General features: G+C 51.5%; 1 protein-coding gene across 2 annotated transcripts; it reads left to right on the forward strand.

The window, feature by feature from the left end:
- Positions 1-27: 27 nt before the first annotated feature.
- On the forward strand, positions 28-17,624 carry IL12RB1 (interleukin 12 receptor subunit beta 1). 2 transcript variants are annotated; one of them, XM_019963856.2, is made up of 16 exons: positions 28-212; positions 1,351-1,413; positions 2,316-2,433; positions 2,830-2,999; positions 4,264-4,403; positions 4,814-4,847; positions 5,551-5,673; positions 6,433-6,515; positions 7,354-7,591; positions 10,852-11,019; positions 11,693-11,830; positions 12,313-12,468; positions 14,070-14,204; positions 15,367-15,472; positions 15,778-15,859; positions 16,610-17,624. In XM_019963856.2, the coding sequence occupies exons 1-16, from the start codon at positions 152-154 to the stop codon at positions 16,973-16,975; spliced, it is 2,181 nt and encodes a 726-aa protein (XP_019819415.2). In that variant the 5' UTR covers positions 28-151; the 3' UTR covers positions 16,976-17,624. The 2 variants fall into 2 exon arrangements, with proteins under 2 accessions (XP_019819415.2, XP_019819416.2); XM_019963857.2 differs by having other exon boundaries at positions 89-212; positions 1,351-1,588; positions 2,316-2,537.
- The last annotated feature ends 7,495 nt before the right edge of the window (positions 17,625-25,119 follow it).

The raw sequence follows: 25,119 nt of genomic DNA on the forward strand, positions 1-25,119 counted from the left end.
CGTGTCTCATAACTTTTTTTTTTTTTTTTTAATCTCTTTAGTCTTTCTTTATCAGCTTCAGCGTGTTCCTGGGTGAGGCAAGACCCGGTGGCTGGGGCCTCACCGGCAGCGCAGAAGTTCATCTGGGGCTGCTGCCCTCTTCAAGGACCGGATGGGGCAATGGGGGTTCAGGCTGGTTGCCCTCCTTCTCCTCTTGCGCCACAGACAGGGCGGTGAGTCCCCTCCCCTGACAATTCGCCTCTTCTTATTGGGGGTGGTGGGGTTGTGTGTATGTGGAGGGCTAGTTCCAGGGTTAGTTCCATGTCTTTGTGCCTCAGTCTTTCCCTCTGTCAAATGGGACATCAGTAATTTTGACTTCTGATGTCAGGCTTGGGCATTTCCTCTCCGGTCTTAATTTTTGACTTCTAATGTCAAGCTTGGGCATTTCCTCTCCGGTCTTAATTTTGTCTGCTGTATTTTGTGCTTAGTCACTCAGTCATGTCCCACTCTTTGTGACCCCATGGACTGTAGCCCGCCAGGCTCTTCTGCCACTGGGGTTTCTCCAGGCAAGAATACTGGAGTGGGTTGCCATGCCCTCCTCCAGGGGATCTTCCTGACCCAGAAATCGAAGCAGGGTCTCCTGAACTGCAGGCAGATTCTTTACCAGCTGAGCTACCATGGTGGAGTGGGCTAAATCTCTGAATCTTTCCCACTTGCCAGAGTTTAGTGAGGAGTAGCTAAGGAAGGGAAAAAGAGCAAGTATGTATATAATAGATATGTATCTAGTGTATGTAACATACATACTCTCTCTCCATCTTGTGGACTCCAACGGGAAAGGACTCAGCCCTTTCTAAGAGCCAAGTCTGGACTCCGATCCCAACTCTGCTGTTGCATAAACTTGGATAACTTCCTTGTGCCTCAGTTTCCCTCTCTGTAAACTGGAGATCAGCAAGGTTTTGGGACTTTTGGAGGTCAGGCAGGCCTAGAGACCAGCAAAAGGGAGGGGGCAGAGGACACCGAGTTGCTTTAGAGGAGCAGCCTGAGAAGCAGATGGCTGAATGGATGGATGAATGGATGGGCAGATGCATGGATGGGTGAGTAAATGGATAGATGAGTGGATGGATGAATGGATGTATAGGCAAGTGGGTGGGTGGATGGATGATGGATGTGCAGGTAGATGGAAAGACGGATAGATGACTGGATGGATAGATAAGTGGATGGGAGGATGGACAGATGGATAGAAAGCTGGATGAATGGGTGGGGGGTGCATAGGTGGGAAAGTGGATAGGTGTGTGGATGACCCCTGGGTGAGCGCCTCTCCCTCTGCAGTGAAAGGCTGAGACTGTCATTATCTCTTCATTGCCTTTGCAGCTGAAGCCTGCAGTACCGTCGGATGCTGTTTTCAGAACCCACCATACCCAGATGCAGACTCAGGTCTGGGCAGTTCCCCATCGTGGAAGGGAGGGCTGCTGCTGGGCTCTGACTGACTCCTCCCTAGCAGCCCCTCCCTTAGCTCCTTCCTGCTCAGCCCAAGACTGGGGTCTTGGGAGCCCTGCCCTGACGTCCTGACAGCCTGTCCTCATCAAACTCAGTGCAGTCATCCACCTCTGTAAGCTTTGTCTGCCCCCTAACAGAGTCACAGGACTGTGTGTCTGTCCGGACTGGTCAGCATGTGGGGTTAAGCAGCCGCTAAATATTTTGCCTCCCCTGAAGCAAGCATTGCTGGAACACTCATGCTTATAACAAATTCACTGATCTGCCCCTGGGCAGGCGTTTCATCTATTCTTTTGTTCAAGAGATATTTACTGAACAGTTACTATGTGCAGACACAGTCCTGGATGTGAAGGAATCAGCTGCGAACCCAGCTGTCCTCTGGGGTCACAACCTAGTGCAGGGGGTGGACGACAGTCACACTAATGCATATCCTGTGTATAATGATGTGCTATGAAATAAACAGAGCAGAGTGGGAGGTGGAGAGGGAAGGGGCTGCTTCAAATAACCTAGTGTTTGAGGCGGTGACTCTGAAGGAGAAATTGGAATGTGACGATTTGGGGCAAGAGCGTTTCAGGCAGAGGGCACAGCACATGCGAAGGCCCCGAGGTAGGGGTGAGTCCGATACGTTTGAACACCAGGGAGGAGGTTGAAGTGGCTGGAGCAGGAAGTGCAGGGGAGATGGCAGGAGACAGGTGGGAAGGGCAGTGGAAGGTGCTGGAAGCCACAGCGCGTTTAAGCTGGGGTACTACTGGGTTACATAAGTGTCACAAAGATACCTCCCTGAGTTGAGTCAGTGTGGGGACACCCCTCCCTGACACTGTAGCCTATTCTCAAACCTCCAGGCTCAGCTTCAGGCCCCAGGGCCCCAAGCTGCTACCGGGTGTTCAGCAGCGCTGGTTATGAATGTTCCTGGGAGTACGAGGGCCCTGCAGCTGGAGTCAGCCACTTCCTCAGATGCTGGTGAGGACCCTACCCTTTGCTCCGCAACGGCTGCCTCTGCTCTCGGGGTCTGTGCCCCTTCCTGGGCCTTGGCTGGGGCTCCGTGTTGTGGGCGCTCAGCACAGGTGGGTACCCAATTTGGGCGGCAGTTAGGACCCCTCTGTCCTTCCTTCCTCCTCGCCCTCTCACTGACTCATACTTCTATTCACTCATCCACCCATTCATTTCTTCCTTCCCTCCGTGACAGGCTTTGTTAGGAGACTCTGGGGTCCTCTAAAACCCTTAGTCCCAGGCTGATCCCCAAGAAGCCCCCAGGCTGGGAGGAGGGGTGGAAGGGGCAGGAAAGGACAGTGGGTTGTGATGCACGTCATCCACCGCGGCCGCCGAGACCCAGCATCAATACCTTCCTTCCCGCAGCCTCCAGTCTGGCCGCTGTTGCTACTTTGCCACAGGCTCGGCCACCAAGCTGCAGTTCTCCGACCAGGATGGCATATCCGTGCTCCACAATGTCACTCTCTGGGTGGAATCCCGGGCCGCCAACCGGACAGAGAAGTCCCCCAACGTTACCCTGAACCTCTACAGCTCAGGTCAGCACCCTGCTCTCCTCCCCACGACCCTCTCCTCACCCAGAGAAGCTTCTGGTCCCCAAGCCAAGACCTGAGCCGGGGTTGGGGGGATTCTGGGTCTCTGGCAAGGGGTTGGATAGTGCCAGCTGTTTTCCCATCCAACACTGCCCTATGACTTGGCAGAGTCTTTCATGGTTCCCTTACCGATCCCCTACTACTGGACATTTAGGTAGCTTCTGGTTTCTCCTTGATACCGTAATGCTCCCAAGATCCTATTGGGTCTTTAGAATCTGTTTTTGTTAATCAACAACACACGCTTGGTTTAGATGTATTGAGCTGCCACTGTGTGCCATGCTCAGTCATAAAGGACACAGATAAGGCCAAAGGAGGTCAGAGCCCAGGGCTGGGACGAGGGAGGGGTGAATGAGGCACCCTCCTTGGCCACAGAACTTAAGGGGGGGTGGTGGCGAAAAACCTCAGTAGTCCAGATAAACGGTATCAGGATGCAATGTTTAAAAAAATTAATATTGACGCAAAAAAAAAAAGAAGCCATGACGAACAAAATATCAAGATTTTAAATAAAGAGAGGATCTGACCCTGTATTTGTACAACCCTGCCTCACTCTCCTCACCCTAATCCAAACCCTATCCCTGCTTCATGGAGCCCAGATTCAAGCAGGGTGATGAACAAGGCTTCATGGAGCCCAGATTCAAATAGGGTGATGGACAGGGAATGATCATTACACATGATGAGATACTGCTGGCAGAGCAGGAAGGCCCCTGGTTCAAGCTGAGTCCTTGAAGGATGAAAAAGATCCAGCAGGAATAAAGATAGGGAAGTGTGGTTTAGGCAGCAAAGTGCCAAGGCCCTGAGGTAGAATCAAACACCATTGACCAAAAGACAGGAAGGGTGACAGATGTCTCTCCTTAGGTCAGGCTCCCTGAAGTGAGTTTAAAAAGCTAGCAAGAGTTCCCCGATAGTCCTCCAGAAACATAGAACCAGTTAATTAATTACTCTCTCATCAGCAATTTACAGAAATATGTCTCACCATAGCTTTGCCAGCAATGAGTATTAATATTTTAAAGATATTTTTACTAACAGGATCCTGTGTATGAATCTTGACTCTTTGACTCATAGAAGCCCAGGCATAGAGGGGTCTTGCTGGGGTGGGCCTTGGGGCTTTCTCTGGACCGGGAGGATCACGTGCAGGTTTTCTGGGATTTTCAGGACCAGCAACTCACACACACGCCTGCTTCCCTTCCCCAACCCCCACCTCTGCTTCCAGTTAAATACGACCCTCCCCCAGAAAACATCAAGGTGTCCAAGTCAGCAGGGAAGCTGCGTATGGAATGGGAGACCCCAGCCCGCCAGGATGGTGCCCAGGTACAGTTCCGGCACCGCACACCTGGCAGCCCGTGGAAGCTGGTGAGTTTATTCCCCGGATCAGCGGTTTGGACAGGGCACAGGGCACCTTCACATTTCCCCCATCAGCTTTGCAGTCTCTGTATCTATCACCCCTTCCACCCGGCCTCCACTCTTGCCCCATAGTTAGCCTCTGGGGTTTGTCTCTGACTTGAAGATCTGATTACGACTGCCCTTGCTCACACAAACCAGGGATTGAACCTGCATCCCCTGAGTTAGAAGGCGGGTTCCTAAGCACTGGGTCACCATGGAAGTCCTTCATTTGCTTTTCCAAGGATGTCCTCTCGCTGTTCCAGATCCAGTCCAGGGTTCTGTGTGGCATTTAGCAAAATAATTGTTGAAGATTTCAAAAGAGCTAACTAATATTTTCAACACCAAATGTAAAATCATGGATAAATGTGATCTCATTTTAGGGTGACTGTGGACATCAGGATGATGCTGGCTTCGGTGAGAATAATAATGAATAATGACAGCAGCAGCAAGTTAGCACTAATTAGGCACCCACGGTGTGCTAGTGCTAAGTCGCTTCAGTTGTGTCTGACTCTTTGCGACCCTATGGACTGTAGCCCACCAGGCTCCTCCGTCCATGGGATTCTCCAGGCAAGAATACTGGGTGGATTGCCAAGCCCTCTGCCATGGGGTCTTCCCAACTCAGGGATCAAAACTGCATCTCTTTACTGCAGGTTCTTTACTGCCGAGCCACTGGAGAAGCCCCCACTGTGTCGTAGGCCCAGTGCTAAATTCTTTGTAGACTTGTGCCCCCTTGTAGTTCAATGCTGGATGATTCCCACAGGGGAGGAAACACAGGCTTGAGAAGCCCAACAAGGCCAAGGTCACATCCCAAGGAATGGTATTGCTGAGACTTGAACCCCAGACAGTGTAAGAAGTGGGTGATCCCTGAGGCCCCAGAGCACAGGACCTGGCCTATTCTGACTGTCCTTGTCCCCAGGGTCTGGCACGCAGGTACCTCTCAAATAATGCATGAACACAGTTGGCACTCAATAAGTGCATGGACACAGTTGATGCTCAATAAGCGCACATACAGTTGGCGCTTCATATGTACATGGTGGCTAAGTGACCATCCCAAGCTCTGGGTACTGCTAGCTGTGGGACAGCCCCTTGGCCTGAAGTTTGTTCTGCTTCTCCTCAGAGTCATGCCTCTGCCCCTTGGAGATGGACATGGCCCAGGAATTCCAGCTGCGGCGGCGTCTGGGGCCAGGGGTCCCCAGAGGTCCCTGGAGCAGTTGGAGCAGCCCTGTGTGCATCCCCCCTGGTGAGAAAACCCTGGGCCACAGGAAGGGAGACAGGCATCCGAAAGATGGTAGTGGGATCAGAAATAAGGTGGCAAGTGTTAGCAATAAGGTGATGGGTGTTGGAAATAAGGTGGCAGGACAAATTAGGGGAACCTGGTGCCAGGTGACAGGGCAGTGAGAGAGTTTCACTTTATATAATGCAGCCAACCTGTCATCTCAAAAGAAAACATTTCTCAGTCCTTCTCTCCTTCCGGTTAGTTTGGTGGGTTTTGTTCTCTGAAAGCTGAACAGGGAGTTGATGGGTGCATGTAGCTGTGCTGTGAAGATGGATTTTCCCAAACAACACGGGAAGCTGGAGGCTGGGCAGTTCCAGAGTGGACATGTAGCCCAAGGTGGGGGTGCAAGGGAGAGAAGGGGTGACTGTCAATATTTGGCCCCCACCCTTTGAACTGGAGCTTCCTCCTGTCAGCCCAAGAGTGTACCTGCTGGGAAACAGCTCCAGTAGTTGTTTCCAGATTTGTCTAAAAAAATCTGTAGTATTTAAAAAAAGGACATGATATAAAATTGACCATTTGAACCATTTTTAGCCAATTGCATCAAGTATAGTCACCCTCATGAGGTGGATTTCCATGTTTGCAGATTCTGAAAACTATGTAACCCGCAGAATCCTGTGTTTCATGGGAGGGAGGGAAAAGGTCCCATGTCTTCATCCAGGGTCTGCAGGAGGTTGTGAGCCAGGGCACCACCCCCAGTGTCACCGTCTTGCTGTCTCATTGCAGAAACCCCTCCACAGGCTGAGGTGAGGTTCTCAGTAGAGCAGCTTCGCCCAGATGGGAGGAGGCAGGTGACCCTGCATGAGCAGGTAACAGGGTTGTCCTTGGGCTGTGGGTTAGCCTGGGAAGAGAGAGAAGGCAACAGGAGGCTAGAGTGGAAATGTGTAAAGCTCAGGGAGATGAACCATGAAGGTGACTGAGACCGGAAAGACTGTAGGTTGAAATCTGAGGGCAATGGGGAGCCATCGTAGATGTGTGAGCTGAGAATATGGCTGGACTCGGGTGTCCGCAGGCTCCCTGTGGTGGCCATCGGGAGAATAAATTGTGGGGGGCTCAGGTGGAAGCTGGGAGGACAGGAAGTAGTTGACTGTAGTTGGTCTGGATGGGAGATAATTTCTTTGAAGTCCCCCAAACAATTCATTAAGTATAGTCAAATGTACCTATTTTACAGAGAAGGAAACCGAGGTACAGAGGAAAAGTCTTCTGCCTGAGTCAGGGGCAAAAACATATGTTTCAACCTCTGATTTCACCATAATTGATTCAGCCAGATCCCCAGTGACCTGTCACAGTGAAGTTACAGGGAAGCTCCTTCTCTTCCTAGGTTTCCTATAATTTGAATCCTTTTTCTTAGAAAAAATTTCCAGACTTGAGGCAACTGGGTTCAAAGATGGAAACTTTTTTTTCCCCCTGGCTTTCAGTGGGTTTTGCCAAATTATTCCCCCCTTCCCCCAGACCAACGATCAGTGAACGTGTCAGTTTCCCAACAGTCTTGCCAGCACTGAGGTTTACTAGTTTGTAAATTTTTGCTCAAGTCATCACCTGGGCCTGTGGATGAGTCTGTGTTCATGGGCTGAATCCTGATGTCAACCCATGGAGACAAGGAGCATGTTCAGGTCCCCAAAATACCATCTCTCATACTCATGACAGCTGCCCCAACTGGAGCTTCCGGAAGGCTGCCTTGGGCCTGACTCTGGGATGGAGGTGACCTACCACATCCATCTGCACATGCTGTCCTGCCCATGTAAGACCAGGGCCAAGAGGACTCTGCGCCTGAAGAAAAAGCTTGTCCTCTCGAGTGCTGCCTATGATCTGGCCGTCGTTTCCCGGAATCGCTTTGGCCTCGGCCCCAATAAGACATGGCACATTCCTGCCTGCATCCACTCAGGTGCCTTTGGCTGGGTGGTGGGAGGGCCCCTTGGAGCTGAGCGCATCTGAACCTCAGCTAGACTAGGTCAGACAAGTGAAGCACAAAAATTTAAGGGGGTGTCTAATTTAGGAGTGTATCAAAAGTTAGTCATCAAAAATGCATAGTGTTTTTAAAAAGGCATAGTGTTATAATGGAATGGTTCAAAAAATAATCTCACGGGCAAACTACAGCTCAGGTCAAACATTTGGTTTTGTAAATAAAGTTTTATTGGGACCAGAGGCAGGATCAGGGTGTCAAGTGAGGCAGGGTTGTACAAGAACAGGGCTGATCCTGTCTTCATTTAAAATCTAGGCAATTTGCTCACTTTATATACAGGTATATGTATATTAAGGGCTTTCCAGGTGGCGCTAGTGGTAAAGAACCTGATTGCCAATGCAGGTTCGATCCCTGGGTTGGGAAGATCCCCTGGAGGAGAGCACGGCAACCACTGCAGTATTCTTGCCTGGAGAATCCCATGGACAGAGGAGCCTGGGAGGCTATGGCCCATAGGGTCACAGAGTCGGCCACAACCGAAGCGACTTAGCATGCACGCAGGCATATACATATATTTACATATAATGAAAAAATAAATGGTGATGATGTGGATAAAAAGGAATCCTTGCGCACTATTGGTAGTAATGTAAGTTGGTGCAGCCACTAGGGAAAACAGTATGTAGATTCCTCAAAAAATTAGGACTAGAACTACCATGAAAAGTGAAAGTGTTAGTTGCTCAGTCGTGTCTGACTCTTTGCGACCCCATGGACCTGCCAGGCTCCTCTGTCCGTGGAATTCTCCAGACAAAAATACTGGAGAGGGTAGTTATTCCCTTCTCCAGGGGATCTTCCCAATCCAGGGATCAAACCCAGGTCTCCTACATTGCAGGCAGATTCTTTACCATCTGAGCTATATGATCCAGCAATTCCACTTCTGTGTATTTATCCAGAGAAAAGAAAAACATAATTGGAAACAACATATTCACCCCTATGTTCATTGCAGCGTTATTCACAATAGCCAAGATATGAGAACATCCTAAATGATCATCAATGGAGCAAAAAGATGCAGTGCATGTATACAATGGAGAACCACTCAGCCGTAAAGAGAGTGAAATGCTGGCATTTGTGACAGCAGGCATGGACCCTGAGGATATTATCCTTAGTGAAATAAGTCAGATGGAGAAAGACAGATAGGCTGTAATTTCTCTCAGATGTGGCATATAAAAACCACCCAACAAACCAAACAAACTAACTGACTAACCAAATAAATAAACGGACAAACCAAAACAAACACATAGGCAGAGAGAAAAGAGTAGTGGTTACCAGAGGGGAAGAGACGGGGGAGGGGAGGGGTAAAGAAGATCAACTCTATGGTGACAGATGGAAACTAAATTTTCCATGGTGAGCACACAGTAGGGTATTCAGAAGTTGAAATATAATGTTGTACTCATGAAACATACCATTATAAACCAGCTGCTGCTGCTGCTGCTGCTAAGTCGCTTCAGTCGTGTCCGACTCTGTGCGACCCCATAGACGGCAGCCCACCAGGCTCCCCTGTCCCTGGGATTCTCCAGGCAAGAACACTGGAGTGGGTTGCCATTTCCTTCTCCAATGCATGAAAGTGAAAAGTGAGAGTGAAGTCGCTCAGCCGACTCTTAGGGACCCCATGGACTGTAGCCTATCAGGCTCCTCCACCATGGGATTTTCCAGGCAAGAGTACTGGAGTGGGGTGCCATTGCCTTCTCCAGTATAAACCAGCATTACTGCAATAAAAAATAAATCTAAAATTTTAAAAATCAAGATTTATGTGTATGTATATACACATATATTTTATTGAGGAAAGGTTCACATGGCAAAATGAACCATGTTAACAAGCACACTTTGGTGCACTAATCGCATTCAGTGTCATGCAACCATCACCTCATCTAGTTCCAGGACATTTCATCACCCCCAAAAGGAGACCCTGCCCCATTAGCTGTGACTTCCCATCCCCTCCCCCAGCCTCTGATTATCTCTGATCTCGTTTCTGTCTCTGTGGATGTTCCTGGGCTTTTTTCATAGAAACTGATCCTATGCTTTGTGATCTTTTGTGTCTGGTTTCCTTCACTCAGCCTGATGTCTCCAAGATTTAACTACATTGTATCGTGTGTCATGCTTCATTCTTTTTTATGGCTGAGTAATATTTCACTGTGTGGATGGGCCACACTTCATTTATCTGTTTTTCCACTGATGAACATTTAAGCTGTTTCCATTGTTTGGCAACCCTGAACAATACTCAGTACATATTTTTCCATTCATTTCTATTTTAAAAAATATTGCATTAAAAGAACATTGATACTGATAACTGAATTCTTTGACACCTCCTTAAATCTCATGCCCAAGATAAGTGCCCTGCTTGCTTCACCTTAGTCATGATCCTGCTGAGCACCCAGCAGGGTGATTACGATGATGCCCCATTCCAGAGATGGGACAACTGAGGCTCAGACAGATGCAGCCACTTTGCCAGGGCGGCACATCAGGGAGTCTGTCAGTTCCTGGTCTGGTTTGGGCCATGGCCTTGCTATGTGACCTTGAGCTGGTGGCTCTCTGTCTTTGAGCCTCAGTTTTTATATCATTGATATAATTTGATATTGATGTGGCATGATAGTGATACGATTTATATCATTGATCATGGTGACTGTAAAACAGCCCTGGCCTGGTGCATACAGTCAGAACTCAGTCAATGACAGCTGTTCTCTCTAGAACTGGAAGCAGTACCCACCTCTCAGGTTGGTGCTGATACCCTGTTGTAGGGAGTGGCAGAGATGAGCCCAAGAGGGCTGAGTGGGTGTGTCCTCTGAGCGCTGGTCCGATGAGGAGGCCCCTCCCCCACCACAGCCACCCACTGCCGCAGCGCGAGGCCGGTGGTGGGCGGCCAGGCATCTGCTGGAGCGTCTGCTTACCAGCCTGGCAGGGTAGAAGTGGCAGCATAGGGAGCTCTGATGGTGGGCATCCTGGCAGAGAACCCGTGGTCAGGCTGGGGGAGGACTCGATTCATTCAAACGGCCGCTGCTGTCCCCTTGGGGCTCAGCCCCTAACTCGGCAGCCCCCAGCGCGGGGAGACAGAGTCAGATACAAACACTCCCGGCCCCCTGGGGGTTAGAGTTTGCCGAGCGAGTGGGATGGGGCTCTCAGAGCCTTGGGTGGGTGGTTGGGGGCGGGGCATAAGACCCCTGGTCTGACGCGCCTCCCTTGTTTTCTTCCAGAACCAGGGCTTCTGAATATCAGTGCCGGAGCCAACGGGACTACCATACGGTGGCCAGCCCGGGCCCAGGGAATGAGGTACTGCATTGAGTGGCAGCTCCAGGGCCAGGAGGAGAACCTTGCCGCCTGCATCGTGACGGCCCCCCAGGACCCGGACGCTGCTGGGACGGGTACCGTAGTTTTGGTTACCCTGCATCCTCCATTACCACTCCCAGTCAACTCAAACCTATAGGCATCCTCCATGTGGGGTATCTGAGGCCCAGAGAGCTCTTGCTACTTTCTCAAGGTCACACAGACAGGCCAAGACCTGTCAGACCCTCCTACTCGCACAAGTCTGGAGTTTCCTGCTGCAATCCTGGTTTGCCAGGGCTCAGCCCTGGGCAGGTTGCACCCTGGCAGGAAATGAGTCTCACGTCCCGGGGTGTTTGTAAACACTCACTGGTGCCAGGAAAGGTGGCAACTAGCAAGATGCTAGTGGCAAATTAATGAGGCCTCTGGAGGGAAAGAGGGGGTACTGAATGGCCCAGGCAGCCTCTTGCTCTCTGCCCTGGTCTTGGCCAGGTCCCCCAAAATCCTCAGTCTTAGCCTGGCCCTCCAAGAGCTTCCAGCCAGGGGAGACAGGCTGGACACAGACACCCCTGGCACCACAGAGTAAGAGCTGTGCTGGGATGCTTTGGGAGAGGGCAAAACAAAGGAATCCTGGAGGAATCCTGGAGGAAGGCACATTGGTGCAAGGGTTTTGAGGCATGAGTAGGAGTGCTCTAAAAGTTCCTGGTAGATGGCACAGGTGCAAAGATGGTGACACAACCTATATACTGGCCTGGCCCTTGCTTATTCTTCCAGCAACTCACAGCTGGAGCCAAGAATCTGGGGCATTGGAACAGAAGGCATGTTACCGCATCACCATCTTTGCCTCTGCACACCCAGAGAAGCCAACCTCATGGTCTACGGTCTTGTCCACCTACCATTTTGGAGGCAATGGTGAGTGGCCCAAACCTGCAGGGTGGTCTCCACTGAGCAGTGGTCCTTGGATATAAGGAATGGGGAATACCATTTAGAGGCACCTACTGTCTATCTAGGGCTGCCCAAAAGCCACTTAGAAGTCAGCTCAGTCAGGACATCCCTGGTGGTTCAGTGGTTAAGATTCTGCTTCTACTGCAGGGGGTGTGGGTTCAATCCCAGGTCAGGAAACTAAGATCCCACATGCCAAAAAAAACCCCAAAAAAGTCAACTCAACTGACTTCTAAGACACCCCAAAAGGCACTGCCCCATTTTATAGGTAAGAAAACTGAGGCTCCGAGAGGGGAAGTGATGGTACCAGAGTAGTGCAGCCAGGATTTGAACCCAGACCCACTTGACTTGGTGGTCATGGTTCCCTGGGTCTCCGGACGGTACCAGCTGGGCAGGCGGAACATGCTGAGCCAGCACCCTTGGAAATGACTGTGGCAATGGTGTGATTGCAGCCTCAGAGGCCGGAAGCCCACAGCACGTGTCGGTGAGGAAACTCAGCCAGGATTCGGTGTCTGTGGACTGGACACCATCTCTGCTGAGCACCTGCCCTGGCGTCCTGAAGGAGTATGTTGTGTGCTGCCAGGAGGAGGACAGCAACCAAGTATCTGGTAGGTGAGGCAGCACGGGCCTGGCTTGCAGGGGAAGGGGTCTGGGCTGGAGTCTGCCTTGCTATGTGACCCTGGGCACCTCACTGTCCCTCTCTGGGCCTTGGTTTCCCCACCCATAAAATGATAGAGTTGGACTCAGCGTTTGATTGACCCTGACGGCAACTCCCATGGAGCAGGAATGACTGTCCCCATTCCACAGATGGGGAAACTGAGGCCTGCCCAGTTTCACCTGCCCACCTGGGATTCACCTGCCCAAAGGTTAAGCAAGATTGGATTTGAACTCAGGTGCCCCTTCCTGCCCCGTAAGAGGGAAAGAAATGAGGATGTACAGGGCAGGTCTCGCCAAGGCTGGATCTTCCTGTCATTTCCTGCACTGGGAGCCTCATTCTCCCACTGGGTAGCACAGCCTTGCAGATACAGCCTCATCCACCCATCTCCTGCAGCAACAGGCCAGCAAGACCATGGGTTTACTTCCTGCTTTCTCTGCACAAGCCCAGCACAGGGCAAGGCATGATGCCAGGGGTAGGGGAGGGGGGAGGGGGGATGGGGGGATGGGGGCTCTCCAGATTCAGACGTAGACGTCCTGCCACCTGTCTGGTCACCCTGTGATGTTTAGAGGGAGTGTGCATTCGCGCATGCACTGTCAGTTGCTCAGTCGTGCCTGACTCTTTGCGACCCCGTGGACTGTAGCCCGCCAGGCTCCTCTGTCCGTGGGATTCTCCAGGCAAGAATACTGGAGTGGGTTGCCATTTCCTACTCCAGGGGATCTTCCCAACCCAGGGATGGAACACGCATCTCTTGCATCTCCAACAAGTAGATTTAGAGGGGATAAACAAAGCCTAATGGGAGTTGGTGACACATTCCGGCACAGCCAGAAACAGCCCCGTTTGCTGAAAACCGATTTGCCAAAAGCCAAATTGCTGAAGATTCATGCACCAACTGCCCATTTGGCCAAATGTACCGACTTCCCTGAAATTTCTTTTGAAGAATAGTCCTCGTGGATATTTACAAAGAATACGGATTTAGGGTTCTAGGAATTTTTTTCTTCTGGACAACCACCACCAATGGTATTCTCATTTTAAAGATTTTTATAAGGTGCTTTATTTTTTTAAGTCAGCCCATTCCACAAACAATTGTTGAGGTCCTACTGTGTGCTAAGGTGCTGGGGACACTGTGCGGAAACAACTTAGACAAAGGTAACCTCGACCCTGACCTGAAAGATGGGAAAGAGGTGAGGGAGGAAACCATGTAGTCATGGGGGAAAGGGTAAACGCGGCCAGGGAGTCAGCCAGTGCAAAGGCCCTGAGGTTGACGATGGGACCTGATGGCTTTAGGGAGCTCTGAGGAGAAGGCACACGTGACTGGCAGAGAGTGGGCTAGGAGTGGGGGAAGGGCGTATTGGTCAGAATTTGAGAAAAACAGCATTGTTTGCTGAAGATTCTGATGAAGAATATTTTTCCAAATGAACTCGAGGTGAATGGGTGCATTTAGGGAAGAGTTTTCCACAAAATGTCTGTGAGCCCCCACCCCCATCCTCACCTCCCAGGGTGGAGCCCAGAATAAAGGGGGTCTGGGAACTCACGGCTGCCTCCCGTTCACAGAGCTGCACGTGAAGCCCACAGAGACCCAGGTCACCCTCCAAGGCCTGCGGGCTGGCACAGCTTACAAGGTGCAGGTTCGCGCAGATACAGCCAAGCGGAGGGGCGCCTGGAGCCAGCCCCTGCGTTTCACCATCGGTGAGTGAGGGGGTGAGTGACAGTCGCTCAGTCATGTCCAACTCTTTGCAGTCCCATGGACTGTAGCCTGCTGGGCTCCTCTGTCCATGGGATTCTCCAGGCAAGAATACTGGAGTGGGTTGCCATTTCCTTCTCCAGGGGATCTTCCCAACCCAGGGATCGGACATGGGTCTCCTGCATTGCAGGCAGATTCTTTACCATCTGAGCCACTAGGGAAGCCTGAATGGAGGAGGGTGGGGGGTGGACCCTGTATTCACCCAGCATGCATTGCCCCACATCCCACATCAACAAGCATTTCTGCCCTGACCCTCCAGATTTCCATGCTCCCCATGAATCTCCCTCAGGAGCAAGTCACAGGCTAACCTGCTCCCACCTCCTTCACCAGCTTCCTCTGCTGTATCTTCCTCCCATAAACCTTTTCTCACACTCCCATGTTCTTGCCCTTGCAGGCCTCTGCCTAGAATATTTGTCTCCTTGTCAAACTCCTGTTCACCCTTCATAACTCAGCTCAAAAGCTCTCTCCTTCAGGAAGCCTTCCAGGCTTGCTTCTGCGGCATCCCCCTCCCCTCCAGCTGTGATTGCCCCGCCTACCTAGCCTGACACCTTGGGAGCAGGTGGGGGTGTCTTTCTGGGCTCTGCCTCCCCCAACCTTGGAGCTACTGGGGAGAGGGAGGGAGCAGGGGTGGGTATTTATTGAGGGAATGAATGCATATGAATGAACATGTCTCATCATAAACATAAGGAAGTCGGTGGGCTCTGCTGTCTTGGGGCATGTGGAAGTGGGAGATTTGGGGACCGAATGACCCCTATTCTTGCCATAGTCCCTACCTGTTGTCCTCGCAGTGAAATCTGGTTGTAAAAGAAGCAGTGAGTCAGACTAGGTGTGTGGTGGACAGGTCTGGGTCCAGGGGGACAACCACACGAGCCCCACCTGCAGGTGATCATCGCTACGGTGTCCTGAGCACTTAGTGTCCCAGGGCTTTATCCCACAGTCACAGGGCAGGCCGGGCCCCGCTTTCCAGAGGAGGAAACTGAGGCTCAGAGCAGCTCGCGCTGCGCCAGGGTCAGCAGTGAGCTGATGGGGGGCCCGCCCCTGCCAGTGCCCCGCCTCAGCGAGAGGCAAAAGGTGTGTCTCCCTCAGCCCAAGCTCTTCTGCTCCTAGAAGTCCAGGTTTCTGAGTTGTCCGACTTGTCCATCTTCCTCGCATCTTTGGGGAGTTTCGTGAGCATCCTTCTCCTGGGAATCTTTGGGTACCTCGGCTTGAACAGGTAACTTGCACCCCCTCCTCTGAGATGATCTGTAATAGTGATAGTATGAATAATAATCATTGTTAGCCCCAAATAGGTTTTTATGTCCACTTTCAAGATGGGGAAACTGAGGCCCAGATAGTCAGGCCCAGGGCATCCAGCAGTGCTGGAATTTCAACCTGGGTCTGCCAGTTTCCCTCTGCTCTGACCTCTCAGCCGCATCTTCACTCCCCTTATTGTAACCTAATGGAGATGAAAAAAGTAAGTCAGAACAATTAAAAAGTAAGAACAAACAGAAGCACTGACTGGTTCCCCTCTCTCCTCAGGGCTGTAAGGCACCTGTGCCCACCCCTGCCCACACCTGGTGCCAGCACTGCCATCAAGTTCTCTGGCAGCCAGGGGAAGCAGGTAAGGGCCCCTCTTTCTAATTCCAGGTCTTGTTTATTGGGTCCATATCTGGATTAGGGCTCTGAAGAGTAGTGGCCATGTGTTAACTCATTTTATTCTTTCCAAACCATTGGTGCAAGGACTCAAAAAAAAAAAAACAAAAAACCCTACCCTATTTTATAGACAAGCAAATAGAAACCCAAAGTGACCCTCATGTGGATCATTTCCTAGTAGCAGAAACAGAACTCGAATGACTTCACAACATAACCTGATGGAAAAAAAAACTCTAAGGTTGTGGGCTTCAGGCATGGCTGGATCCAGGAACTAGGACTCCATCTCTCTGGGGTGCTAGCTTCCCTGCAGGCTTCTTTTCCAGGCAGGTTCAGCCTTCCTCTTGTGGAAACAAGGTATCCCTTTTTCCCATTAACTGCAGCGAAATTCTGGGCCATCACTGATTGGCCCAGCTTGGGTCACATGCCCATCCGTGAGCCTATCACTGGAACCAGGGGGCTGGAATGCTCTGATCGACTGGGCCAGGATCACATGCTGATGGCAGGAATCAGCCTGGGGCTACTGCCCTGCCCAACCACATCACTCATCAGAGGAAGAGAGACAGTTTTCCAAAGAGAAATGGGGAGCCCTTCCTATTGATCCTTGAATTGGCCTCAGGATTTTAGAGAATTTAGCCGGAAGGGACCTGGTCCACTCCATCCTTGTGTGGATGGGAAATAAGGCCCCGCCCACAGCCTTGACCCCGCCCTCCCTCTCCAGGTTTGGCAGTGGACCAGCCCAGCAGACTTCCCGGAGGAGGTGTCTCCACAAGAGGCCCTGATGGTGAATATATCCTGGGAAAAAGGCGAGGGAGCTGACATGGGCACACTTGGGACTCTCAAGGAGAAGACGGAGCTGCCTCTGCATGCCCCTAAGCCAGCCCTGGACTTGAAGGACAGGAAGCAGATGCAAGGATGCCCTGAGGCTGGGGCTCCGGGGCCTGGCTGGCAGGACGGTCTGGTGGAGGACAGCCTTGCCCAGGCGGCTAGGTCCCCACTGCTGATCCTGGGGGGCCTAGGGTGGACCCCCAGGTTCGGTTCCCAGGGAGAAACAGGAGCGTCTGCCTCCTCCTACAGAGAAGCCTGACGACTGCCGCCACAATGGCTGATTATTGTTTACTGCATACTCAGCCTGCTCTTTCCAGACACTCAGGTGATGCCCCTGAGTGACATGGCTGTCCTATGGACCTAGTTTAGTGAGCCTCAGTGAGGTTCAGAGAGGGCTAGTGGCTGGCCTGGGGCCACACAGCACACGCAAGACTCTGATCCACGCCCAGTGGCTCAGACTCCATCCTTACTCCCCGGGCTTTGGAGCCACTCCCCTCCATAGACGCTGACTCTGCCCAGCACCAGCTGCCACAATCCTATGGTGGGAACCTTAAAAACCACCTTGAAACGGAAGTTGCTGCCCAGGGCCAGGACCTGGCATCCATGGAGTAGGGCGCTGTGGTTGGCCTGTTGAGGGGGTGTGGGATAGACTGAAGGGGGGCCCAAAGAGGCTCAGGGTGATCCCAGATCCTGGGCTGGGTGTCCTGTCTGAATGGGGAATCTGGGTGCTGAATTCTCTGTTGCACTGCAGGGTCTCCAGGCTTGGATGACCCAGATGTGGGGGAAAGAAGGCTAAACATTCTGAGGGAGGTGATGGCCCCTCCCTGGCCGCAGATGTCTCGCCTGTAAAGTGGGGGTGAAAATATAAAATAAAAAATAATAATAAAATGGGGAGGTCGCTGCTGCTGTCACTATATCTCATTACAAAACTGCTGAGCAGTTCCAGAGGTACTTGGAAAAGTTGGGAGTCCTGGACATATATGAAGAACCAGAGAAACCTAATAGTGCTTTGGATTTTTTTTTTTTTTTAAAGCATCACTCGGGAGCTGCTACCCCAGAAAATCCAGAAATAGAGCTGCTTTGCCTAGGACTGGAAAAATTGAAAGAGAAATATGAAGTTATTGTAAGAGAAAATGAAAAACTGAAAACTAAGGAGAAAATTCAGTAAACCTAGGGTGGAGAGGAAGAAACTACCTTGCTATAAGCCACAACGTCTTTAGGAAGCTATAGATTATTGCATTAGCAAAGAATGCAATGCAGTCATGAATGGGAATTAAGTTTTAGTTTTCCAGTCATTTTAAAGGTTTAGATAAAAAGAGCTTTCACTGGATTTGATTGTATTAAATATTAAAAATCATTGAGTGATTTTAAAAAGATAGGATTTTAAAAAAATAAAAAGATAGGATTTTAAACTTACTGAATCAGTAATTAAGTTTAATAGTTAACTGCTTTTGTTACTATTCAGTTTTCTTACCCCATTTAGAATAAAATTCACCCAAACTCCAAAAATTAAAAAATAAATAAGGGTGATGATCATGTAGACCTCACAGGCTGGTGGGGCAGGGGGTGTCTAAGGCTTAATAAATAAATAACAGGAGGAGGTTTGGTAGCTCCCAACCCCATTCCTCTGTCCAGGGCTCCGGCGAAGACCTGGGATTCTTCGCTCATCCTAACATCGAACACCTGCAGCAGAGTTTTTACTCCCCAGACACACCTGAAACCACAGCTTCCGATACTTTCCCCGACCAGACCTTCCCTCATTCTTAAACAAGTTGGTGCTGATTCCCTCTATGGCCACCAGGTGGCAGCAGCAGCACGTGTCTCCCACGCCCAGTCCGCCCAGCCCCCTCCCACCTCCCAGAGAGTTTGCAAAACACACTCTTCCGGTTTTAAACACGGACGGGATAGAGATTAAAACTCAGAACCACTGAATTTTGTGGCAAAAGATGAGACCTCTGGGTGAAGAAGGTCTGGCAGCCGGTAGGGTCGAGAATCAAGAGGTCCTGGCCCTTCTTCTTTGGGGTCTTCAGTTTCCCCATCTGGATGGGGAAACCTGTGCCCTCCGCTAGATAAACCCTCCCCTAGATAAACCCTCCCCTAAAGATCAGCCCTCCTCATTCCTGAGGGCTGGGCTGCAGCCTGAGGAGGAGGCCTGGACAGTGGCAGGACCAAGTGGACAGGATAGAGGGGATACTGGGTCAGCAGCCTCATGAGAAAGACCAGAGTGACCCGACCCCCAGAGGCTCAGAGCTACCAAACTCAAGTCCAGAGTTCCCCTCTCCCTCACCCAACATACACATGTACATGGTGCTTCAGGGAACTAAATGCCCCCATGCTGGCCGTCCCAGTATGGGACCCAGTATTGTACCCACTTAGGTGGCCCTTGGAGTTGGCAAACTCACCTCCTGGTTCCATGGAGTTAGGAGTTTGATATTTATGGAGCACCACTGGAAATTCTTGCTGAAATGAATGGAGAAAATGAACACCCTGCTTGTATTCAGGGAAGGTTGAACATGCCTGGAAGAGAAGCTTGTGGAAAGGACAGCAACGCAGAGAGATGGCGTCCTAGTTCCTGGATCCAGCCATGCCTGAAGCCCAAAATTCTGGTTTTTCTTGTTGTTAAAGGCATTTTGAGCTCTGTTTCTGCTGCTAGAAAATGACCCATAAGAAGTTCCTCTCTGGGCCTCTACTTGCCCATCTGTGTAATAGGAGAGGGCTCAGGGCACTGGCTTGAGGGCCCTACCTCCGTGGGTTGGGCGATCCTACTTAGCAGAGCTCTGGCCCAGTGTTAACTGAGCACTTGCTGTGTCTTCATCATTCTAGGGCTTCTCTGAGTGTTGATTCCTCAGCTGCTCCCAGCAGTTCCAGGAATCAAGACTATGGTAGACCCTGTTTCATGGTCTCCTTCCTTCCTTGATTCAGGAAATCAGTATCGCACATCTACCGTATACCAGTTCCTGTTCTGCACGGGTCAGAATCGATCTAGTCATAAGGGGCTCCTGGTTGGGTAGGGAGGACAAAAGCTAATCTAATCATCACAAAGAGAGTTACAATAAACCTGGGCGAGTGATAAGTGAAAGTGTGAGGAAGAGAAGTGAGGGAGGGCTTCCTGGAAGAGGTGGTGCTGGGGCCACATGGTGAAGATAGGCCAGAACAGCAGGAGCAGAGGCCCTGTGGCAGATGTGGTCGGTGGGGAATAGATGGGGGTGGGGATAGAGGTCACAGCCTCCAGCGGCCTGGGGACCTAAGTTTGTGGGGGGTTGGAGGGGAGGTTCTGGAGCAAGAGAGGTGAAGGATCTCAAGAGACAAAGAGACTTATCCCCCCATGAATCAAGATGCACATTTCCATCAGGGAGACAGGCTGCCTCAGTTTACCTCCCCAGATAACCTGCTTCTTCTGTCACTCCAGCAGCCTCTGGGTAGTTTGGTCATAAAGAGATGTTGTCTCTGCCTCTTCCCTTGAGCCAGGATGGGGCTGGGATATCAGGGATCTCTGGGGTGCAGGAGGTGACACAGAACAACCCTGGCCTGGCCTGTTATGTGACCCTGCCCTCACCCTGCAGATGCCAGGCCCTTGGCCTGAAATGAAATGCCCTTCCCCTAACTGTGCATCTTTGCCCATTCATCTTTTTTTTTTTAAGGCTGTATCCACATACCACACTATTCACCCTTTCATTAAGGGCTTTCTCCAGTTGCAGTGCTCAGGGCTGCTCTTCACTGTGGTGCCCAGGCTTGTCATCATGGGGGCTTCTCTCATTGCAGAGCATGGGCTCTAGACACACACGGGCTTCAGTAGTTGCAGCTCATAGGATTTTGTCGCCCACGGCATATGGACTCTTCCTGGACCAGGGATCGAACCCATGCATCGGCAGATGGATTCTTATCCACTGTAGCACCAGGGAAATCTAATCTCCTTCCATTTGTTAAAATTTATTTTGGCCTCGAGGTATGGGAGATCTTAGTTGCCCAACCAGGGACTGAACCCATGCCCCCTGCAGTGAAAGCAGAGAGCCCTAACCACTGGACCCTGGGGGATTCCCTCACGCTTTTATTGATTGATTGATTTTTTTCAGCTGCACTGGGTCTTTGTTGCTGTGCGAAGGCTTTCTCTAGTTGCGGCAAGTGGGGGCTACTCTCTGTTCCCCTACACGGGCTTCTCATTGCATGGCTTCTCTTGTTGCGGAGCACAGGCTCTAGACACACAGGCTACAGTAGCTGCGCCATGAGGGCATTTGAGGCTTGAGGGCTCTAGAGCGGGGGCTCGGGGGTTGTGCTCACAGGCATGGCTGCTCTGAGGCATGTGGAATCTTCCCGGACCAGGGATCGAACCTGTGTCTCCTGCACCGGCAGGCATCCTATCCACTATACCACCAGGGAAGTCCCCTTATGCTTTTAAAGTGAAAAATTCAGGGGCATACACAATGTTATGGAACCATTATTACTATATAGTTCCAGAGCATTCCCATCACCCCCAAAAGAAAACCCTAACCCCATGACCAGTCACCCTCATTCCCACTCCCCCAGCCCCAGGCCACCGCTAATCTGCTTTCTGTCTCTATGGATTTGCCTGGACATTTCATATAAATGGCATCATATAATATGTGATCTTTGTGTCTGTTCTTTTGTTAAAGAAACTCAGCTTGGTGTTTTTCAGGTTCATCCACACTGTAGTGCATATCAGAACTTCATTCCTTTTTTTTTTTTTTTTTGCCGGTACTGCAAGGTTCGCGAGATCTTAGTTCCCAGACCCGGGATTGAATCCAGGCCAGCCCTGAGAGCTTGGAATCCTAACCAACTGCCAGGGAATTCCCCACTTCATTTCTTTTTATGGCTGAGTAATATTTCGTTGTATGGATGGGCTGCGTTTTGTTTATCCATTTATCTACTGATGGACACTTGGGTTATTTCCACCTTCTGGCGATTGTGACTAGTGGTGCCATGAACATTGCATACAAGGGTTGGTGTGAAAACCTATTTTCAATTCTCTCGGTAAATGCCTAGGAGCAGAATTATTTGATCACATTGTAATTCTATGTTTAAATGACTAAGAAACTGCCAGATTGTTTTCCAAAGTGCCTGCACATTTTTCATTCCCATCAGAAGTGTGTGAGGGCTCCTTATTTCCCCACGTTCTCATCAACATCTATTATTTCCAAGTTTTTTTTTGTTTGTTTTTTGAGTCTGGTCATCCTAGTGAGTGTGAAGTGGTATCTCAGGGGGCTTGATTTGCATTTCCCCAAAGACTAATGATGGTGAGCATCTTTTCATGTATATATTGCCATTTGTACATCTTCTCTGGAGAAATGTCCATTCAAGTCTTTTGTGCAGTTTTCACTGGGTTCTCTTTTTATTATCGAGTTATGAGTGTTCTTCATACATTCTGCATATTAATCTCTTGTCAGATGTATGATTTGCAAATCTTTTCTCCTATTCCGTGGGTTGGCTTTTCCCTCTCTTAAGTGTCCTTTATCAAAGAAAACTCTTACATTTCACGGAGTCCAATTTATGTGTTTTCGTTTGGTCCCTTGCGCTTTAGGTTCGTATCTAAGAATTCTCCTTGTCTTTGACGCCCCCTCTTGCAGGCACGGGCTTCCCAGGTAGCTCAGTGGTAAAGAATCCACCTGCCGATGAAGAAGCTGGAGAAGCAGGTTGGGTCCCTAGGTGAGGAGGATCCCCTGGAGAAGGAAATGGCAACCCAATCCAGTGTTCTTGCCTGGGGAATCCCATGCACAGAGGAGCCTGGGGGTCTACAGTCCATGGGGTTGCAAAGTGTTGAACACGACTGATCCACACACACACACGCACACGCACACGCACACACACACACAGATACACACTTACCGCTGTGCAGCCTCTCCCTCTGGCCAGCGCTGACCTCCCCACCACCTGCCCCGCCCCCCCCCCCCCCCGCCCCCATCAATTCCTGTTGGGGCATCAGCCGTCCAACCCTGTCTCCGCACTGGGAGGCCTCCTGGCAGACCCGGGCAGCTGCCATCAGTGCTTAATAACGGAGAGCTCAGAACCTTGGCAGCCACGCGGGAAACCCCGCCCGCAGGCACCCGCCCCTTGGCCACATCGAGCGCCGCTCCCCCATGGCCGCGCGTGGGAGCCCGCAACTTTCCAGGTGGGGAAACCACGATACGGAGGGAGCAGGAGGGAACCGGCCTGGTCCCCGGGTTGGGGTGATGGCGGAGGTCGCCCCCCTCAAGCTGCTTCTGGCTCAGGTCCCTGCCCTGGGCTGACCCTGGCGGGCGGGAACCGCCTGCGGGCAAGGCGGTTCCGGATGAAACCGTAACATCCAGGAGCAGAGAAGAAAAATAATCTGCGGCGGGCGAGCTGGGCCGGGCGGCGGGGAGCGGGGGCGGGGCAGGTTTTTTTTACCAGCCTGGTGCGCTCTCAGGTGGGAGGCTGGAGGGGTGCAGTGTCACACAGAAGACCGAGAAACGTCTTTCAGGTCTTGGCCGAGTTCTGCTCTGCCTCCAGCTGGCTGTGCAGCCTGGGGCTCTCCAGCCGTGTTTCCCCATGGGTGGGATGGGAGTAGTTAGTGCTTGAGACGGTAGAGAATCTGCCTGCAATGCCAGAGACTCTGGTTCGATCCCTGGGTCAAGAAAATCCCCTGGAGAAAGGAATGGCTACGCTGCTCTAGTACTCTTGCCTGGGAAATCCCATGGACAGAGGAGCCTGTTGGGCTACAGCCCATGGGGTTGCAAAGAGTTGGACACGACTGACTAACACACACACACACACACACACACACACACACACACACACACAGAAAACCCTCCTTGGGTGTTGTGAGAGGTGAAGAGGGTGCCTGGCTCTGGAAGCACACACCTTAGGAAGCTGTCCATAACCTCATCCTCAATAATATGAAAGTCTTGGTTTGTTCAAGAGCACAGGGGGCCAGGTGGGGGTAGCTGTGTCTCCCTAACTGCCCACCTCCCTCTCTCTTTGTCTCTGTCTACCCAGCTCTCCTGTTTCTCGCCCTCCTTCTCCTCCTTCTTTTTCCTTAGTTGCCACGTGGGATCTAGTTCCCTGACCAGGGATCCAACCCAGTCACCCCACCCCACATCAGGGTCCCAGAGTTTTAGACACTGGACCACAAGGCAAGTTCCTCCCTTTCTCTTCTGTCTCATCTCTCCCTATTTCTCTCAACCTCATTTCTCTGGCTTTCACTGTCTCTCTGTATTTCTCACAGTCTCTGGCTTTCCCTAAAATCTCCTCCAGATCCCCTAGACCAGGCCTGCATCAGCCAGCTCAGCCTAAGCCTGACCAGTGTCTTAAGCCCACATTTCCGTGAGACAAGGTCCAATCTAATCTCCCTGAAGCCGCCCCCCCGCCCCCGACTCCCGCCCCCGTGGCCTCAGGGTGAGGATCCAGGCAGCTTGGGGCCCTCACTTGCTGCCTGGAACACCCAAACAGACTTAAGAGTCTCTCTCTAACCCCCCAAAGCCCAACAGATCAAAACCCACAGTCTTGGACACACCGACTCCCCCTCCCCCATGATTCGTTTAGATGGGGAAACTGAGGCCTGTATAGGGCTTCCCAGGTGGCTCAGATAGTAAATGAGGGAGACCTGGGTTAGATCCTGGGTTGAGAAAATCCCCCTGGAGAAGGGAATGGCTACCCACTCCAGTATTCTTGCCTGGGGAATCCCATAACAGGGGAGCCTGGCGGGCTACAGCCTGTGAGGTCACAAAGAATCGGACACGACTGAGTGACTGACTTTAAGGCCTGTATCATGAAGACTCTTGTCCAGAGCCGCCAGCTCCAGGGCCATCACTCATCATCCTTGTCCAGCCTCTAGGGTCTGTGGCTCTCAGGCGGCCCTCCAGTCTCCCCTTCCCCTCGTCCACCTCTTCACCCCGCCCCTGGCCTGCCCGGTGAATGGTAATCGACCTGGTTCCACCCAGACAGGCCAGGCAGTGACACTCCCACCTCCCAGAGCTGGTTTCCCGGTGGCAGAGCTGGCCGATGGCCCGGGCTGTGTCCCAGTGGCATTGGCAGCTGCCTAGTGCCAGCTGGAAATGGGGACCGGAGGGTGAGGTCTGAGGTGGGTCCCACAGTATTCCCACTCTTGCTGGCTTTCATCATGATGTGTGCAGGGGTGGGGCAGGGAGGGAGCCACTTTGCAGACTGAGGGTCCCTTCTTCTGGAAGCATCTCCCGCTGCCTCCCAAACTCCTGGGGACCCCCAGCTCTGAGTACGTCCCTCTGGGCTGGCCTTGACCCCATGGAACCATAGGTACCCCTGCGGGGGGTATCTGTGTTGGGCCGGGACTCTCTCAAGCTGGGGCCTTGAACACTGACCCGCATAAGGCAGGTACCTGACGGTGGCTCGGTGAGCAAATGAGTGAACAAACGCGTGATTTACATGCATCCTGGAACCATGGAAACGTAGGCC

The sequence above is a fragment of the Bos indicus genome, chromosome 7 (assembly GCF_029378745.1).
Source record: "Bos indicus isolate NIAB-ARS_2022 breed Sahiwal x Tharparkar chromosome 7, NIAB-ARS_B.indTharparkar_mat_pri_1.0, whole genome shotgun sequence".
NCBI classification, from domain to species: Eukaryota; Metazoa; Chordata; class Mammalia; order Artiodactyla; family Bovidae; genus Bos; species Bos indicus.

What these genes read in the sequence shown, in the direction of transcription:
- IL12RB1 (XM_019963856.2), top strand. Translation starts at nt 152, where the DNA reads ATGGGGCAATGGGGGTTCAGGCTGGTTGCCCTCCTTCTCCTCTTGCGC. An exon ending in CCCTGTGTGCATCCCCCCTG is followed by an intron (nt 5,674 to 6,432) that starts GTGAGAAAACCC and finishes GTCTCATTGCAG; the next exon opens with AAACCCCTCCACAGGCTGAG. An exon ending in GCCCCTGCGTTTCACCATCG is followed by an intron (nt 14,205 to 15,366) that starts GTGAGTGAGGGG and finishes TTCTGCTCCTAG; the next exon opens with AAGTCCAGGTTTCTGAGTTG.